The 18,087-nt window shown below is 62.6% G+C and overlaps 2 protein-coding genes and 1 long non-coding RNA gene across 4 annotated transcripts; 1 reads left to right on the forward strand and 2 right to left on the reverse strand.

Moving 5' to 3' along the window:
- Positions 1-105: 105 nt before the first annotated feature.
- On the reverse strand, positions 106-1,913 carry LOC308047362. Of its 2 annotated transcripts, XR_013922999.1 has the most exons (3): positions 1,728-1,913; positions 1,287-1,560; positions 106-1,210 (listed from the first exon to the last, which is right to left on the reverse strand). It is a non-coding gene; the product is annotated as an uncharacterized lncRNA (long non-coding RNA). The 2 variants fall into 2 exon arrangements; XR_013923000.1 differs by having other exon boundaries at positions 106-1,560.
- A 141-nt stretch (positions 1,914-2,054) lies between these two features.
- On the forward strand, positions 2,055-4,041 carry PTRH1 (peptidyl-tRNA hydrolase 1 homolog; the record flags this gene model as incomplete). Its single annotated transcript, XM_080355743.1, has 5 exons — positions 2,055-2,108; positions 2,354-2,573; positions 2,710-2,809; positions 3,376-3,421; positions 3,850-4,041. The coding sequence occupies 5 exons, from the start codon at positions 2,055-2,057 to the stop codon at positions 4,039-4,041; spliced, it is 612 nt and encodes a 203-aa protein (XP_080211869.1).
- Positions 4,042-6,810: 2,769 nt separating this feature from the next.
- CERCAM (cerebral endothelial cell adhesion molecule) lies at positions 6,811-11,323 on the reverse strand (the record flags this gene model as incomplete). Its single annotated transcript, XM_080355915.1, has 12 exons — positions 6,811-7,045; positions 7,518-7,721; positions 7,797-7,924; positions 8,093-8,225; positions 8,338-8,444; positions 8,624-8,700; positions 8,852-8,971; positions 9,050-9,254; positions 9,331-9,465; positions 9,546-9,663; positions 9,845-9,955; positions 11,139-11,323. The coding sequence occupies 12 exons, from the start codon at positions 11,321-11,323 to the stop codon at positions 6,811-6,813; spliced, it is 1,758 nt and encodes a 585-aa protein (XP_080212041.1).
- Positions 11,324-18,087: the final 6,764 nt, after the last annotated feature.

Raw genomic sequence — 18,087 nt, forward strand, 5'->3', positions numbered from 1 at the left:
CCCGGGACATCTGTGACAACGGGGGGAAGGTTTCTCACCCTGTCAGCAGCACCCACCTGCTGCTCTCCCCTCTCCTGGCAGCTATTCATACCCAACACACCAAGATTCTGAGCCTACAGATTGTTTTTTATTTTTTCCTACAGCATTTTAACAGTTATTTAAAACTTTTTAAAGCATGGCTGTGCCCCTTGGTAAAACACGACAGTGCTGGTGCCGACTGCTGCAGCGCTGGCCTGTGAGCCCTGAACATTGTAAAGTTTCTTTTCAAGCAAGTTTTTGAGCCAACTTCTTCCCAGCCTCCTCTCACTGTGAATGGGTGCTGGTAGGGACCAGCTTCACGGTTAACAAGCGCAGGGGGGTAACGTGGGAGGTGGCAACACCCGACCTGCCAATAGCCCAGCTCTTCCTACTGCCCCCCGTCCACCTTTCCTCCAAGGTGCAAAGGATTTCCCTGCAGCAAACCAGGAAAATAACAGAGTTCTCCCTTGTTTTCCCAGCTATGAAAAATTTCCATCCTACCTCCAGGGGAGACCGTGGTGCCGCTAATGGTTTTGAAAATTCCGTTTATTCAGTGATGATTTCTACAGCAGGCTGTGAGTTTGCGCTATGAGCTGTTGAGCCTCTTCTGCATCCTTCTGCTGGTCAGACCTTGCAGGTTTTAGCTGATCCAGGGTCCACTCTGTTTCTGAGAGTGTCACAACAGGGCACCTGGGGACAACTTTGCCCGGGCCCCACGCTGAAAGGAGCTGCCAGCACCAGGGACCATTCCAGTCCAGGGACAGAGTTTGGGGACAGTGGTTTTAGACACCACCCAAACACTGCCCAGGAGCTGGCCCAAACAGACTCAAACCTCTCACCTCTTCCAAAAATGTTATAAATATCTGATTTTAAAATAAATCTTTTATGAAATAAACGGTTGGAAAACAGTAGTTTGCTTGGGTTTCTGACTGCGGCTTGTGCGGAAGGACGGGGAAGATTTGCAGTTGCACGAGAACAGCTGCCTGAATGCAATGGGACTTTAGGGATTTAATGGCACAGAGCTGAATGGAAACGAGCAGTAGCTGGGCCAGCTCCTCTGCCGGGGCTGCAGGGCCAGGAAAGCCAGTGGCTCTCCCTGCACCAGCAGCAGTTTTTCCCACGCACATCTCTGGGTTCCAAAGCCTCGTCTGCAGGGCTGGCGCCCCCGCAGCAGGAGGTGGAAGCCACGTCCCTGCAGAGCAAGTGAAACACTCAGGGTTAGAGCATCCCTGCTTGGTGGGCCTCGACAAATGACCTCCAGCACGCACCTGCTGCTGTCACACCAGCTGGAGTGGTGGGTTTGGGGTGGCTCCGAAGGGTTTTCTCCGAGGTTCCTCGGGCAGTCTCCTCCTGGACGGGCTTCCTTGGAAGGAGGCAGCGCAGGAGGGAGAGGATCTGCAGTGGCAACGTGGTGAGACCTGGGTCTCCTCCTTGGAAAGCTCATCCCCGCGGAGTCTGAGAACCCTTCGCCCTCCGTGGATCCGCGCCGAGGCTTTCGAACAGCAGGTGGTGGCTCCCACTGGCCACAGGAGCCCAGCCCTTCTGCCAGGTGTGGAGAGGAAAAGACCCATGAGCAAAGGCCGGTGACACGCTGCCCGGGGGTGTCACACAGCCCCGAGCAAGGCTCAGCACCACCGGTCACCCTTGGAGGTGAGGGACCGCGTACCGCCACCCAGCCGCACCCCTAGGGCAGAACAGAGGGAACACACCGAGCTCGGGGCAGCGCCCCGGGCACTCAGCTCCCGCACAGCTGCGGGCAGGGACCGCGTATCCCTCGGGCCCTCCGCACGGACCGCTCCCGGCCCTCCCCAGCTGCTCCTCCGACCCCGCCGCGGCCAAAGGACCAACCGGTCCCGGCACCGCCCGCCCGCGGGGCTTCATCACCGCGGCCCCGCCCCGCCGCCCGCGAGGAAGATGGCGGCGCTGCCCGTAAGCAAGATGGCGGGGGGGGCGGGTAGGGGTGGGGCTAAGAGGCGGCACAGGGCCGTGCACGTCGCGCAGGAGTGACGTCACGAGACACGGGAGCACGCGGCGGGATGCTGGCGGGGCGCGCGCGGCCGCTCGTCAGCCGGGCGGGGCCACGTGTTATGGTGGGGCCGGGGGCGGGGCTTGCGGGGGCGGGGCCGAGGGGGCGGGGCCGAGGGGGCGGGGCCGAGGGGGCGCGGCGGGGGGAGCGGGACGGGGGGATCGGGTGGGCGTGGGGCTGGGCGCGGGAGCAGCGGGGAGACCGGGGTGGAGCGGGGCGGGGGAACCCAGCCTGCGGGGGGAGCGGGGCTGGGGGGAGTCAGGGCTGGGGAGGCGGCCCGGCAGAGCCCCACTGACACCTGTCGGGCAGGTGGCCGGGCTGGGCAACTACGGGCTGTGGGGGACCCGGCACAGCGTGGGCATGGCGGTGCTGGACCGGCTGGCCCGGCAGCTGGCGGCGGCCCAGAGCTGGCGAGCGGACGGGCGGTGCTGCGCCGACGTGGCCCTGACCGCGGCACAGGGGCTGCAGCTGCTGCTGCTCAAGCCGCGGAGGCTCATGAACCTCAACGGGCTCAGCGTGGCCAGTGCTGGTGAGCAGCTGTCACCCCTGTGCCACCAGGCCCTGTGACAGCCCTGCTGTCCCCTGCCCAGCGCAGGTCACTGCAGGTCAGGCCGTGGTGAGTCTGTCTCCCGCTCCTTTCTTGGGTTGTGTCTCTGTTCCCAAAGCTGAGATCTACAGCCTGCGCCCAGCAGACATCTACCTGGTTCACGATGACCTGGACAAGGCCCTGGGCAAGGTGGCGGTCAAGCTGGGGGGCAGCGCAAGGTACGGGGTGGCCCCGCTCTCTGGTTGTGTGAGCTGATCTGGGGCCTTGCCGTGCCCTTACAGCCGCCCCTGGCTCTGTCCCACCAGCCTGGCAGTGTTTGCAGCCCCAGCCCTGGGCAACAGCTGGCTGTTCGGGCAGCCTCCCGGATCCTGCCCTGGCAGGAAGGGCAGGGAGCCTCCTGGAAGCGGCTGCGGGCTGGATCCAGCCCATCAGATGCACCACATGGGCTTTTTATAGCGCTCTGCTTGCCCCAGCACCAGACATTTAACTTGGGAAATCGTCCACTGCGGGACAGGGCGGGGATGGCACTGGGTGACAGTGCTCAGTCACACGTGCACCAGCTGCAGTGAGAGCTGAGATGCATAGAATGTGCTGTCTCAGCCCTGTGTCCCTTGTCCCCCTCCAGCCAGCTGCTCTCAGCCCCAGGGCTGGATGTTCTGCATGGGGACTGCAGCCTCTGGCTAGGACCACGTCCACAGGTCCCTGTGGCAAGAGACCCCAGCCCATCCTTGGCAGGGGAGCGTCTCTTACAGACTAACGGTGGGTTTTCTCCTTCTCTCCCAAGGGGACACAATGGCGTCCGATCCTGCATCAGCGCTCTGCAATCCAATGTGAGCGGGACTCGGTGCACGGGGATCAGTCCTGCCTCCACTTCAGTGCATGGCTTGTCATCCCCCTGCTCCTGTCCTTCTGAGTCCCCTCAGACAAGCCCCTGTTCCCTTTCCTCTCTCCCCTTTTCTCCTTCCCCTCCCTCTCTCTGTTTCCCTGAGGGCTGATGTTGGTTTGGCTGCCACGGAGGACATGGAAACAATTAGCTCAAGCGGCTCTGCCAGGCCTGGCAGGAGCCTGGGATCTCAGCACAGCCCAGCAAAAGCCTCTTCCAAAATCATGTTTCTTGGAACAAGCACTCAAAACCACCTGGAAAACATGAGGAGCTGCTCCCTCGCTGCCCAGCCCCCTTCGCAGCACTGTCCTCTTGCTCCAGCTCTGCCTCAGCCCTTGAGATGAAGCTTCTCAAGCTCGCTCTCTTCCTTCCTAGGAGATGACCCGGCTCAGGGTTGGCATCGGGCGGCCAGAGGGTGATGTGACAGTGTCCAGCTATGTCCTGGCTCCGTTCAGCGCTGGGGAGCAGGAGAGGCTGGAGCAGGTCCTGGCACAGGCAGCGACGTTCCTGCTGGAGCACATCCTGCAGAGAGCACCCCTGAGGGACCCGGGGGACGGGCTGACATGAACCCCCGGGAGCTGCGGGCTGTCCGGGGTGACCGTGTGCAGAACAGAGCCAGCCCTGCAGAGGAGCCTGGCCGGGAGCTGGGGCAGCCCTGTCTGTCCCCACACGGATCCAAGCAGCTCCTCAAACCCCTGTGGTGGGTTTGTGTGGCGATTTGGCACAGAAATTAAATAAACCCTCGCTGCTGGCTCTACCATGTGCACTCCCTGGCTCTCTGCAGCTCAAATCCCTGTTCCCATCCCCGTCCCCCAGCCCAGGCTCGACGTAAGCTTGCAGTGGGAAGGGGGGAGTGACAGGAGTGACTTCCACAGAGTCCAAAACCACGTCAGCTTTGTTGAGAAACTGCGGCAATCACAAGTCTCCTGGAATCTCGTAGCTCGGCAGCACACGAGGGCAGCTCCCCCTGAGCTGCAGCGAGTTTCAGGGCTGGCCTCATAGTTTTTGAGTTAGGTGGTTTTAAGCCAAAATCCTGGAGTTTGCAACAGCCGGAGGAGTTCTGGCTCCTTCTCACAGACCCGTTTTGGGACTCATGGTGGAAGGGCAGCCCTGCGAGCGCGGCTGCGCCAACAGCCCCAGCACAAGCAGCTCCTCGCCCGCATCCCAGCGGGTGCTGGAACCAGTACCAGGACCCTTGCTGGGCCATGCGTACCGCAGCGCTGCTGCCACTTCCTTCCTCCCCTCCAGCTGGCACCAGACCTTCCTCCACTCCATCCCCAGCTCCTCCCGTAGTGTTGAGGCTACCTGTGACCAGGGGACAGGCAGGGAAGGTGTCCCCAACCTGCCAACACCTCCACCATGCCATGTCACCTGTGTCTGTACTGGCAGGGACCCTGCAGTTGCAGAGCATGCACTTGGCCATCTCCTTCTCCCTGTTCTCCAGTAGATCCACTCAGATCTTCAGGTCCCACATGTTCTCCTTCAGGGGGTCCCTGATGTTGCTGTTCATCCTGCCCCGAATGATGCTCTCCTGGAGCACCTGATGCTCACAGACATCCCGCTGTGGGTCTCAGCTACTGGGGCTGCCACACACTGGTCCGTCACCTTCATCAAGCTGGGAGGAGAAGAGGAGTGCAGCCCCCCAAACCTGGGGGAAAGCAGCAACCCACCGTGCCGGGTTAACCCCAGCTCAGGCCAGGCTGGGGAGAGGCAGCAGCTCCGGGGGCCTAGCGGGAGCTCTCAGCTCTCCAGCTCGCCCAGACCAGGGCTAGTTAGGCTGTTTTTAAGGAAATTGCTCCTCCACCCCAGAAAAAAACCCTCAGTTTTCACAGTATGTCACCCTGACAAGGAGCTGAGGTTTAGCACCAAACAAGCCCAGGCTCTTGGAAAACAAACCCCGTCCTGCAGAGCTGGCCACAGAGGTGACAGATGCCAGAGCCCAGCAGGACTCGGCTGCACATCTCAGTGCTCGAGCTGGTGTCAGGTTTTCAGTCCCAAGGCCAAACCCTCCACTGAGGACACCAGCACCAAGGAGTTAAATCATTCCCATCAGCATTCCCAGGGGACAGCCAAGATCTGCAGAAGTGCCACCCACTCGTTCACCCCCAAGAGAAAGCTTCAGTCTGTCTCGCATCTCCCTCACACCCTTTCCCCATTACAGTTTTAATTCCCAAAGCAATCCCTGGTCAGGGGAACCATCTGACTGTCACCACTGCAGCTCGGAGGCTGGTGACCCCAGTGGGGACATTATGTGGGGCAATGCCACCCGGCAATGCCAGCACCCGTGACATCAGCTCAAACACAGTCTGCTTTAATCCTCCCTGCACTTCAGCCCAGACGTGGCACAGGCGAGGGACAATTCCCCATTGGTGGCAAGAAGCCACATATAGCACCACAGGAACCAGTCCCTGGCCTGAAAAACGCTGCCAAAAGTCCAAACCGGTGGGAGATGGCGGAGTTGGCGTCACTCAGGGCGGTCCTGGAGACATGTCCTCAGCAGAGACAGAGCACAGCGCTCCCCTGGTCCCTCTGCCAGGCAGGGCAAGGACAGATCCTGCCGTGGGTGGATTCAACACAGGTGGATCTGAAGGATCCTGGGGGGATCCAGCCAGGGCGGCTGCGTCTCAAGCAGGATCAGGCCACTGGCCTATGGTGCTGCCAGCCGGGTCACGCTCCCCGGTCCCTAGGAGACAAGGATGCAAACATTAGCGGTTGAGGCAGGAGCAGCCCCGACACATTCGCGCCTGCAGCAGAGCGCTGTGTTCCAGCCTCCCCCGGTCTGGCTGCTCCCGGGGAGGCTCTGCTGCCAGCACAAGCAACCTCAGACGGGGATGGTCTGACCCGGCGTTAACTGCAGCGGTGCTGCCGTGGGGCCAGGTGACTGCCAGTGCTCGCACGGCCGCCCCGCGGAGGCACAGCCCCAGGGAGACCAGCTTTTGGGGGCAGCAAGCCGCCCCAGGGTGAAGCATTCCCTGCGAGATGCCCCCAGCTCTCTCTGAGCTAGAGTGACTTTGGTGGGAGGCAAAGGAGTGTTGTCCCTTCCTCACTTAGGGACCGGGGAGCAGCAAAGGCTCAGGGAGCAGCAGGACCCGGTCTCCCAGCCCCCTCCAGCCCAGCACAGCCCCACATGGGACATCCCCATCCTTTTCATCCCTGGAAGAGAAAGTCTTATCTCCATTTCCCGATGCTTTGACTCTGATGGGGAGAGCTGCTGCAGCACAGCGAAAAGGAACCAGGGAGCCAGGATGCGTCTGAACACAGTGCTGGCAGGGAGATGCTTCCCAGCCACTCTGTCCCCTGTCCCCATGTGTGTGGGTCCCATGGCCCCGCTCACCCTCAGAGCTCGTCGTGGGCGGTGGAGTGGAGGTGGCCGGCACTGCCCCGCGAGTCCCTCAGGGTCTTCTGTGAGCCAGCCCAGTCGGTCTTCTTGGCATCGTCGTCCCAGATGGTGGAGGTCTCGGTGTCACTCAGCCAGTTGCTGTCCCCAGCGTAGTGGGTGGGTTGAACCAGGAGGGGATGAGCCGAAAACACCAGCAGGTCCCGGGGTGCAAAGTGCCGCTTGTAATCCTCGCTGGGGAAAGCAGAGCAGACCCGGGAGGAGAAATTGGCTTACAGAGCATGGCCCGGTGGAGAAAAAAAGGGCTGAGAAAGCTGCACTGACTGCTCAGGGAAGGCACCGTGCAGGGCAGGGGGACGCCCCAAAGATGGGGCTGAGACCCGCAGCCAGGGGCTGGGGTGCAGGGGGCTGAACCCCTCTCACCATGAGGCCAAGACCCCTGTGTGGGGCCAACATTGAGCCCCGGCTCCATCCCCGCCGCCGTCCCCCCACCCCACACTGGCAAAGGGCCATTTTCCAGGGGCTGGCGGCCAGGCAGCGGCCGGGGGGGAATGAGCTCATGCTACAGATGTTTTCCTCCAGCATGAGTAATGCCGGGCGGGAGGGAACGGGCTGGGATGGCGATGGCGGAGAAGAAACACACACTCCATCACCGGCATGGCTGCACCACCCCACCAGCACCCCTCCCACACCCCCTGCTCCTTACTTGGGGTGCTTGTCGTACATGATGGGCAGGAACTCGTCCACCGGCAGCATTTTGGAGAGGGGCTCAGCGGCCAGCAGCTTCTGTGCCCCGCGGCGGGAGATGGCGTAGGCCAGTGTCCAGTACGAGTATCCAGCCACCACCAGGTTCCGCACACCCTCCACGGGCGCCTCATTCTCCTCATTCACCTGCTTCCTCCCAAGGTAGCTGTGGGGTGGCCAGTGAGCTATGAGAGCCAGCCCTGGGGACCCTCACCCTGCGTCCCCCAGCCCCAGCACCCACATGAGGTCCCAGTCCTGCTGTGCCCCCTCCAGCTCCTCCATCAGCCGCTGCAGCCGTGCCGGGAAGGCGGCCTCGAAGCGCACATCGTCCTCAAAGACCACCGACCGCTCCAGCCCGCGGGACACAATCTGTGGGAAGGGGACAAAGGTGCAATCCCATCCCAGCACCAAGCTGGGCCATACTGGGTCCACTCACCCTGCAGGACACCCCTCTCCGCAGGTCCTCCAGAGACAGGGTGATGTTCACAGGGTCCCTGCCCTAAGCTGGTGGCCCTTAGGGACCCCGTGGCCCCGTACCTCCTTCCAGATGTTGTAGTGGCTGAGGAAGCAGCCGACCTCGCCCTTGGTGAGCGTGCGGCCAGAGAAGGGATCGTAGTACCCGGGGAGCAGGTCCACTCCCAGCACCTTGATGTCGCTGCTGTTGAGGGTGCTGCAAGGCAAGGGGCTGCATTGGCGAGGTGTCCCCTCCCGCCACGCCCCTGTCCCTTCCCCAAAGTGACACTGGGGTCTGGCAGAGTGGGGACATGTCTGCCCACAGTCACCTCCCGTCCACGGCATCCACCACCCGTGGGGCGATCTCCAGCTCCCGCAGGGACACCAGCATCCGCCGGCGCCGGTCTGGCCTCCGCACCAGGTTGATGAGGAAGATCTGGCGGGAAGGGAAGAGCCCCACCGGGGGGGTACATTGTCACAGGAGGACACACAACCTGCCTGGCCACTGCAGATGGGAGACAGGGAGCTCAGCCAAAGCCTGTGGTGGGCTTTGCTGTTGATGGATGCAACCAGAGGGATGGACGAGGGGACATGAGGGGTCCACTAGTCACTTACTTCATCAAAGCCCATTTTCGTGAGCGGCTTGGGGAGGAGGGAAATGTGTGTGGAGCGCTGCATGGGGGGACCATCCACTGCAGAGAGAGGGGACACCTCTTTGGTGGTGCCAAGACCCCCTTGGCCAGGAATCAGGGCTGACAGCCATGCCCTGGGGACCAGCACTGGGTTCCTGTCACCTCTGGGGCAGGGGACACCTCTGGGACCCCACCACCCATGGGTGCTCACCCATGGCTTCCAGCGTGAGATGCACAAAGTTGGCACGTTCATCCTCCAGTGTCTGGTGGGCCTTCACGGGGACGTTGATGTAACCGAAGCGGTGCTGGTTGCACACATAGACCTCCGCACCTGCCGGGTGGGATGGGTGAGCACCGTGGCACTCCCAAACTCCTGGTCCCCGACACCTCTATGCCCCCTGGCCCTCACCAGCCGCCTGGCAGGAGTAGGCAAAGACAATGATATCGTCAAAGGCCCAGGTGTAGTTGGGATGGGGCGGGTAGAACGCCAACCGCGAGGTCTCCTCCTTCCGCAGGTCGATCAGGAAGGTGCCGTAGACCATGGGGACGGAGAAGCAGCCCACCCGCTGCCGGTTCTTGGTGGGGAAGTAGTCGGCTGTCCGGCGGTAGTACCCCTGCGGCACATCATCATGATGCCTCCATGGCGGGGGGTTCCTCTGCCACGGGGGGTTCCCCTTCCCTGGGGTGTACCTGGGGCGTGATGCCGCACCAGAAGTTGGAGTAGAAGGTCTGTGAGTCCAGCATGGGAGCTACCACTGACTTGTTCTGCGCCATCAGAAACTTGAGGGTCTGGTTGTTGGTCAGGATGCTGTCGGTGTCCATGAACTGGGGGAGGAAACAGAGGTCCTGGAGCCACAGGGACACCCACCTCGGCACCCACCCTGCCCACACCCCATGTCCCTTACCAGGACGTAGTCTGCCTGCTGCTCCCGGGCATAGGTGAGAGCCTCCTGCTTCAGCCTCATCACGTTTTCGTAGCGTTTGTCACTCCAGTGCTTGGGCCCGAGCTCATCAGGGTAGGAGCTGGGGGGGGAGGCAGGGGTTAACCCGCTGGCTGGGAATGCACAAACTCGGTGCATGCCATGGCGTGCCGGCCGGCTGGGTCAGCCCAGCTCTGCCACCGCCGGCTCGTCCTGGCAGCGTCCCCGGCTGGGGAGCGGGGTGCTGGTCTGGAAACCCCTCACAACCCACCCTCCCAACTCACCTGGGCTCCTCCTGCACCTTCAAGACCACTGAGTGATAGTCCTTCCCCACCGCCCCCAGCCACTCCTGCAGTATCGCTGTCGTGTTGTCAGAGTTGTGGTCCGTCGCACACCTGGGACAGAAGGACATCAACATCTGGGGGCTCCCCGCCAAGGGACAGGGATAATCGTGGTCCCCTCCCTGCACTAGAAATGCTTCCGAGGCCAAGAGGCTGCGCCAGTGACAGACTCGCTTGGGAATGTAACGTGTAATTTGAAGGAGCTGAGGCTGTGCTGGCGGGGGGGGAACGCAAATGGGTAATTTCTTTCCCCGTGCCGCCGCCAGTCAGGCTGTCCTGTGGCTCTCACCCCCAGCAGCAGCCCCAGCTGTGCCCTCCCCATCCCAGCCCTGCAGCTGCCCACCACGAACTTCATCAGAGCACAGTGGCTTCACACCCCTGCCCATGCACCCCACTGCACCCTGTGCATCCCATAGCTCCAGCAGATGGAGGAAACCCCTCCCAAGCAGCAGACCCCCCTCCCCAAACCTTCCCCTGCTATGCACAGCCACCGTCCCCAACTCTCCTGTCCAACCTCGCAATGACTGTCACAAGGACCCCAGCACAGAAGGGGCTGAGCCCCACGTCGCACTGAGGTAACCCCCAAGTCCCCACACTCCCCAGCACCCTCGACCTGTTGAAGAGCCCTGATCTGCACCCCTGGCACTGGTGTCATGGGGACTGCTGGGACATGGGGGACAAGGCAGGACCCGTTGCCGCCCCAGCTCCCAGCTCTGCAGCTGCTCTTGAAACTCCCCACGGGGTCAGGGGCTCTGGGGGGCTGTGGCAGACAAAGGCAAGGGCCCCCGCGCCCCCACTGCCAGGAGTGGGCCCCCACCCCAGCCCGGCCACCCCTGCCAGGACCCCCCCGGCAGCCCCCGCCTTGGCCCCCCGCGAAAGCAGCTGCAGAAAAGTTTCCGACGAGCTCAGGCAGGAGACGGCAGCGCTGGAAGAGTGAGGAAGGGGAGGAATGGGGGGCTCCTCTCTCACCCACACCCCCCCAGCACGGTAAAAGGAGGATCCCCCAGATCTCTGTTCCTCTTGCTCAGGCCCCTGTTAGGGCAGGATCACCCCGACTTCCCAGTCCCTTCATTCTCCCCAGCTCCCCATTCCCCGCCCTCATTTTCCTTTGTGTCCCCACCGCCCCCGGCTCCCCAGTCCCCTCACAGTCCCTCCTGTCTCCCAGGACTCCCGTTCCCCCCCTCGCATCCCCATTCCCCAGGGTCCCCGTTCCCCCCGGGGGTCCCCGCTCAGTCACCACAGGGCGATGCTCCCCGCGGGATAGTCCAGGCGCTCCAGGGCTCCCAGAAAGTGCGGTAGCGAGTGCTGCGCGTTGCGGGCCAGGAGGGCGAGCAGCACCCGCGGGGGGGCCGGGCCGGTCCCGGTGCCGGTCCCGGTGCCCAGCAGCAGGAGCAGGGCGCAGAGCGGCCCCGCGGTGCCCATGGCGGCGGCGGCGGGCGGGGAAGGGGCGGGCTGGGACCCGCCGCTCTCAGCGCACCCCCGCCCCCGCCCCCGGCCCGGCCCCGCCGCCGCTGCGAGCCCCGGGGGCGGGTTTGGGTTGGGTTTCTTTAAATAAAGCTGATATCGGTAAACAGCACACAGCACAGCCCATGGCCGGGGGACACCACCGGTACCTCATGTCTGAGGATGCTCCTGGGCATCCCCTGTGCCCCCTGCCCGCGCAGGGTCGGGTTTCCCAGTCGTGGGTGGGTGGTGGGGAAGCAGATGGGGGGCCCCATGGCCAGGGGGGCGACCATGGCCAGGGGGGCGACCATGGCCAGGGGGGCTTGTGGTTGAGGAGAGGCTTGTGTCCATCGCTGGGGGTCATGGCCCAGGGGGCTCATGGCTCCCTCCCATCACAGGCCAAGGCAGCCCACTCCACCAAGCCACATCCCACCCAGGCTGCCCATCTGCAGCCCCCCAGACGTGTCTGCAACGTGTCCAAGCCACAGGCTCTGAGGCCTTTGGGACACTTGGCCAAAACGGCTGGTTAACCACCCAATCCATAAATACAGCCGTCAGCTCCCTGAGCAAGCACAAGCTGGGAGGAGCCCACGTCCTGGGGAGCAACAACTCTGTGCACCTCCCCAGCGGTGCCACGCACCCCTCGCTGTGGTGGGACCACAGCCCTGGCCAGGGGCCGATGTCGCATGTGGGCAAACCTGCACCCACCCGCAGCGGGGACAGGACCTGGCCGGGTGGCTGCTCTCGCTGGCTCCCCACGCTGTCCCCTCGCTCCCGGGGGACCTCCGGGAGGGCTCCAGCCGGCTGCAGCAGGAGGGTCGGGGGGTGAACCTTTCCAGCAGCACCTGAAAGAAGCAACAAAATGGGGGAGGACGCACGGGGGGCACCAGGGAGCCCTGCGGCGGCTGTAAGGAGAGAAAAACTCTGTTTACAAGCCGAGCTCAGACAAGTATTTCAGGGAAGGGCTCCATGCCAGCACAGCCGGGTGCTCCCCGGCGATGCAGAGGAGCTGTGGCAAGAGGCAGGACTCCAGGAGCCGAGCACAGCCGGACTCCACCCGTGTCCGGACCCCACTCGTGTCCGGACCCCACTCGTGTCCGGACCCCACTCGTGTTCGGCCCCCACTCGCGTGTGCGGCCCCCCCCGGGGTGGGCTGCGTGGGGAGCAGCCGCTGTCTCCCCCGCAGGATCCCCCGAGCGCGGCCCCGGGACCCGGGAAGGGGTTCAACCGGAGGCAGGGCGGCAGGGCGGCAGGGATGCCCCCGGAGCCCACGGCTGGCGCCATCCCGCGGGGAACCCCCCCGCCGGCACCGCCCCCGCAGCCCGGCCCGCGCTCGGCCGCTGCTGCCACCTCCCGGCACCGCGGCGCGGCCGGTGCGGGCGCTCGGTGAGGAGCCGGGGGCCCCAGGGGCCGTTAGAGCCGAGTGTGAGCCCCTCGTTGCATCTGCAACCTGCTCCCTGCGTGCCCAAATCCCTGCATCCCTGCTCTTCTTCATCCCTGCATTCCTTTGCCCTTACATCCCTGCATCCCCACATCCCTCCATCCCTTCTTCATCCCTGCAACCCTTCACCCCTATATCAATGCACTCCTGCCCTCCTTCATCCCTACATCCCCCCCCTACTACATTTCTGCATCCTCTTGCCTCTACATCCCTGACTCCCTTCCTCTCTTCATCCCTGCATCCCTTCACCCTTGTATCTCTGCATCCCTTCACCCCTGTATCCCTGCATCCCTGCTCCTCTTCATCCCTGAGTCTCTACATCCCTCCATCCCTGCAGCCCCTCCTGGGGATCACACAAAGCCCTGCCCTCCCCTCAGCACCAGGGAGGGGCAGAGAGGGATTTCAGTGCTGGATATGACCGGATTCTCAGAAGCCTGGATCCCAGAGGGCATCCCTGGCCTGGGGTGATTGAGCCACCCATACACAGCCCCGCTGCCCAACCATAGCGCACACTGACACTCTCAGCCACGGGCTCGGGGACTGGAGAGGGACAGATTGTCCCATCCGCAGGCAGAGGAAGGGGGTGCCTACACCCTGATATGGGGAAACTGAGGTACGGTCGGTCCAATGCAACATGCAGCACATAGATGGGCTGGGACTGGCAGAGGCACAAAGCATCCTGTGCTGGCCTTGCAAGCTCAGCTGGGTCAGAATCACCCCTGCCTTTGCAGGCAGCTTTGCCTTCTCCGCATAGCCCAGCTGCCACAGGGCTCACAATGGACCCCCAGAGCCCGCTGTGGGCCAGGTGACACCTTTCGAGCAGCTTTCATCATGCAATGATAGAAAAAAAACCCACAAGCAAGCTTGGGAAGAAGGTAGAAATGGAGGTTACCTGCCTGGGCATGCACTGTGTGGTCCTCGAGGTGATGACCCACCTGGCTCCATGCAGCTCAGCATATACATCCCTGAGGTGACAGCCCCTGTGCCCCAGGAACAGGACTGTTGTGAGATGGCAGGTCCCCAGGGGCTCAGGGCATCGCCACGGGGCTCAGGTCACCCCACAGCTCCACACACCTGTGGTGGTACCTGTAACACAGAGCCAACATCAGGCCTGAAAGCATCCTGCCTGGCAAAGCACTTTCCCATCCCCGCAGTGCCAGGCAGGCAGCAGCACTGTGCAACGTTTCCATCAGTATGTTGGTTTGGTTGTTTTTACAGGAAGAAATTGCTTTTGGACCCAGGGGTGAGGGTTTTGGCCACCTCCTGCTTCTCTCCACCCCTTCCTTTACATTTTCTAGGATTTTCAGCAAAGCCTTTGAAAAGCTCCAGGTTACTCAAACATCACATTTTTCACTTTAAAATGCTCAGATTTGGTTGCAATATATATATATATATAAGGCTATATGTGTATATATAAACACAGAGATTGTGTATATGTGCATGGCTGGGGGGTTGGTACAAGTCCCTCAACCACCAACAACTTGTTTTTAAACTTATTTCACAAGGAGAAAAACATCCCGGGGCCGAGCCAGCTACCCAGGACAGTGGTGCCCATGGGTGCCAGGGACGTCCCCACTCCCACACCACGACACTGCACGAGTGACACTGTCCCCTCCAGACCACGGCCCCAACCTGTCCAGCCTCACAACCTCAGCCCATTTCACAGGTGGGGAAACTGAGGCACGTAGCCCACACAGCCTCCCTGTGGCTGCCTGGTCAGTGGGGACCCCAAACCCAAGGGAGCACCCATGAGCCTGTCACACTGCCTGCCCTGCCGGCCCCTCATCCTGAGCCATTCCAGCTGCAGCTCAGGCGGCCGGTGCTCCCCTCCCAGCTGGGTTTTCCTTCCAGGTCTCTGCTAAAACCATCACATCCATGTGCGCTGCTCCACTTTCCTCCTCGGGAGGCTGCTCCTGTGGCGGGCAAAAACAACGGATCTTCCCATCCGGAAAAATCCAGGGGGATTTTGGCCATCCCGGGGAGGATTTTGGCCACCCGGGGTTGGATTTTGGGCCACCCAAGAGATGCTCTGCCAGAGGAGCTGGAGGCTGGTGGGAGCAGCATCCCCCTCCCGGCTGGTGGAGACAGGGACATCCCTGCCACCATAAATGGGGCAGAGATGTGCCACCAGCCCCAGAGCCCGCTGGGTTGTGTCACTCCCACAGGGTGACAAGCAGTGATGACCTTCCCAGGTGGCAAAGCCAGCTCAAGCACAAAATGGTCCCTTTTCCCCCCAGACTGGAGCATATCTGTTGACATCAGAGCTAGCAGTGTCCTGAGCCAGTGTCCCATGGCTCCAGGTGTCAGAGAGGACCCTGGACACCCCTCAACCCCGAGAGCAGGCAGAGGGATGCCACTCACAATGGGAAACTGAGGCAGGATGCCGGACCCAGGCTGCCCCATCTCTGCTGGGCATGGGGGGCTGTGCACCCTGTGGGGGCTCCACCCCAGGAACAATGGGGACCTGCTCTCCATTCCCCCGCTGTGCCCTTCCAGAGGGATGGCAGTGGAGGGTACCCTGGCAGCACGGGTCCCCCTTACAACGTGCTGACCCATGCGCTCCTGTCCCCTCTGTCCCCTCCCTCCTCTCCCCCCAGCAGGGCTGGCGGTCGGTCTCTGTCCCAACCCGGGGCAGCTGTGACCGAAAACAAAGCTGTCCCCTTCAGCACAATACCCTTCTGTCCCCCCCAGATGCTGACCGCTGGGGTGGGCAGTGGCCGGGCTGGAGACGTCGAGGGGCCGTGCCAGGCCCCCGCTGGCAGGGGACAATGTTGGCAGTGATGGAGAGTAGGTATTTCAAAAGGTTTTGTTTTCGGGTTGACCTGCCGAGCCGCCGTGACCCCGCAGCCCCCCACCCAGCCCTGCTCCTCCATCCCAAAAGAAACCGGCCACATTCCTGACCTCAGGACTAGGCGGGGGAAGAAAGTTTCAAACCTCCCCGGGAAGGAGACAATGGGGGTGTCAGGACCGTGATTTAGGAAGGGGGGCTCTTTCCATCACAAAGGCGAAACAAAGGCGCTCGGCGCTGGGAAAGGGGCTTCAGCGGCGGCTCAGGAGCGGGGCTGTGGTATTGTGCCTGGCCACTCGGCCTCGGCACAGGGCAGCCAGGGCCCACCAGATCCCATTGGGTGCTACCAGGTCCTATTGGGTCTCACTGGGTCCCACCAGGTCCCATCAGGTGCCACCAGGTCCCACTGGGTCTCACTAGGTCCCACCAGACTCTCCATCCCAGCCTCTCCCTGCAACTACCCTGGAGACCAGGGTCTGGTGGCTTCATAGGTGTCACTGTCACCCACAGCAGGAGGGAGCAGGTCCCCCATCCCCACACGGGACACTTGGGGCACCCTCAGTTCCCTGCATCACCCACTACCCACGGGGCTGCCTGGGGACCAACCTGTCCCGGGGGGGCTGTGGGGACCCCATGCGTGAGGGCTCAGACTGGAGCCAGGGACCCCATCCTGGGGACACTCGCAGCCCCAAAGCCCTGAGCTCCCCCTACAGCAGCCACCCCTGGGTGCTCAGGGCTGGGGTCCCACTCTCCTCTCCCAGGGCCGGTCCTGGGGCTGAGCGAGGGATGAGCAGCTCCTCTGTGCTGCTCAAAGGGGCTTTGTGCACCCCGGGGCCGCCCGCGCCCAGCACCACCCGCCACCGCCGGCACAGGCACCGCCGGTGCCCACCCTGTGGCACCTTACAGCCTGCACCCCCAAATGCCCCCTTCCCATCTGCCCCCTGTCCCAACCCTCCTCCTTCATCCCCGGGAGAGCTCAGCCCCCAACTGCGCCTAAAATCCCCCCAAAAAAAGCCAGAAAACTGCTTAAGCAGACGCTCAACTTACAGTGTCTCCGCCGCCGAGCTGAGCCGCGTCTCTGGCCAGCGTCCCGGTGCCGAAGGGCTCGGAGCTTGCATGGAGAGGGGATATTTTCACAGGAGAAATATTTTTCTCCCGGTGCTGGACGGCCGATCCAAAGGAAAAGCTGGAAATAAGTTCATTGGTTTTCCTTTTGCTCCCTCTCCTTGCCCTAATTTTTATTTTCCTGGCAGCTGGCGGGAGGAAGGGAGCTGGCAAGGTGATGCTTTTTTGGGAAGAGGGGAACTGCTGGTGAAAGAGGCATTCACTGCGCTGGAGCCGGGGAAAGCCGAGCGCCGGGGGGGCGGCGAGAGGGCGGGAGGCTGAGCACCCACCACCGAGCCACGGCTTGTGGCCGTGCCGGGGCTGGTGGCCATGGCGGGGCTGGTGGCCGTGCCCAGGCCGGCCAAGCGGAGGCCGGCGGCAGGTGGAGGGGCGCCGGCGGGATGCACCAGAAAGCCGGTGACATCATGTTGTGGTTTGTTGCGTTCTGGTTTTTTTTTCTCCAGGATGAAATGGAATTTGCAGACGACTTCCCCGGCCGCCCACGAGCGCTGGGGCTCTGCGGCCAGGAGCAGGACGGGTCCCCCCAGGACACATGGGCACCCACTGAGGATCAGGACGGGTCCCCCCCAGGATACACGGGCGCACACCGAGGAGCAGGACGGGTCCCCCCAGGACACACGGGTGCCCACTGAGGATCAGGACGGGTCCCCCCAGGACACACGGGTGCCCACTGAGGATCAGGACGGGTCCCCCAGGACACAAGGGTGCCCAGTGAGGATCAGGAGGGGTCCCCCCAGGACACACGGGTGCCCAGTGAGGAGTAGGACGGGTCCCTCCAGGACACAAGGGTGCCCAGTGAGGATCAGGACAGGTCCCCCCAGGACACACGGGTGCCCACTAAGGATCAGGAGGGGTCCCCCCCAGGATACACAGATGCCCAGTGAGGAGTAGGACGGGTCCCCCAGGACACACGGGTGCCCACTGAGGATCAGGACGGGTCCCCCAGGACACACGGGTGCCCACTGAGGGAGCGCAGGGCTGGGGGCTTTATTTTTTCCCCCTTTTGGGTCAGAAAAGAATCCTTTTAGCTCCTAACGTGCTGGTGCTGTGCTCCCCAGCACACAGAGGGAAGGTCCAGCCCAGCAGACCACAGCCCAGCACGGCCGGCGCCAGCACCCTGTTGGGGACCCCCCCATCCCCACGGTGGGGCAGGATCCGTCCCCAGCTGCCCAACCCGGGATGGCTCCTTTTGCCTCTTCCCTCTTAATTTTGTTTAGAAACTTGTCAGGTTGGTACATAAAGGAGGTGGAAAGATCAATCCCGGCTTTTCATCAGTGTGGGAAAAAGTATTTCACTAATCCATATTTATTGGTGTAAGGAGCCGGGGGGGGGAGGGCAAGAGACCCTAATGGTCAGGAGCAAAGGACAGAAGGGACAGTTTAAGGCTGC

The sequence above is a fragment of the Nesoenas mayeri genome, assembly GCF_963082525.1.
Source record: "Nesoenas mayeri genome assembly, chromosome: 18".
Classification (NCBI taxonomy): domain Eukaryota; kingdom Metazoa; phylum Chordata; class Aves; order Columbiformes; family Columbidae; genus Nesoenas; species Nesoenas mayeri.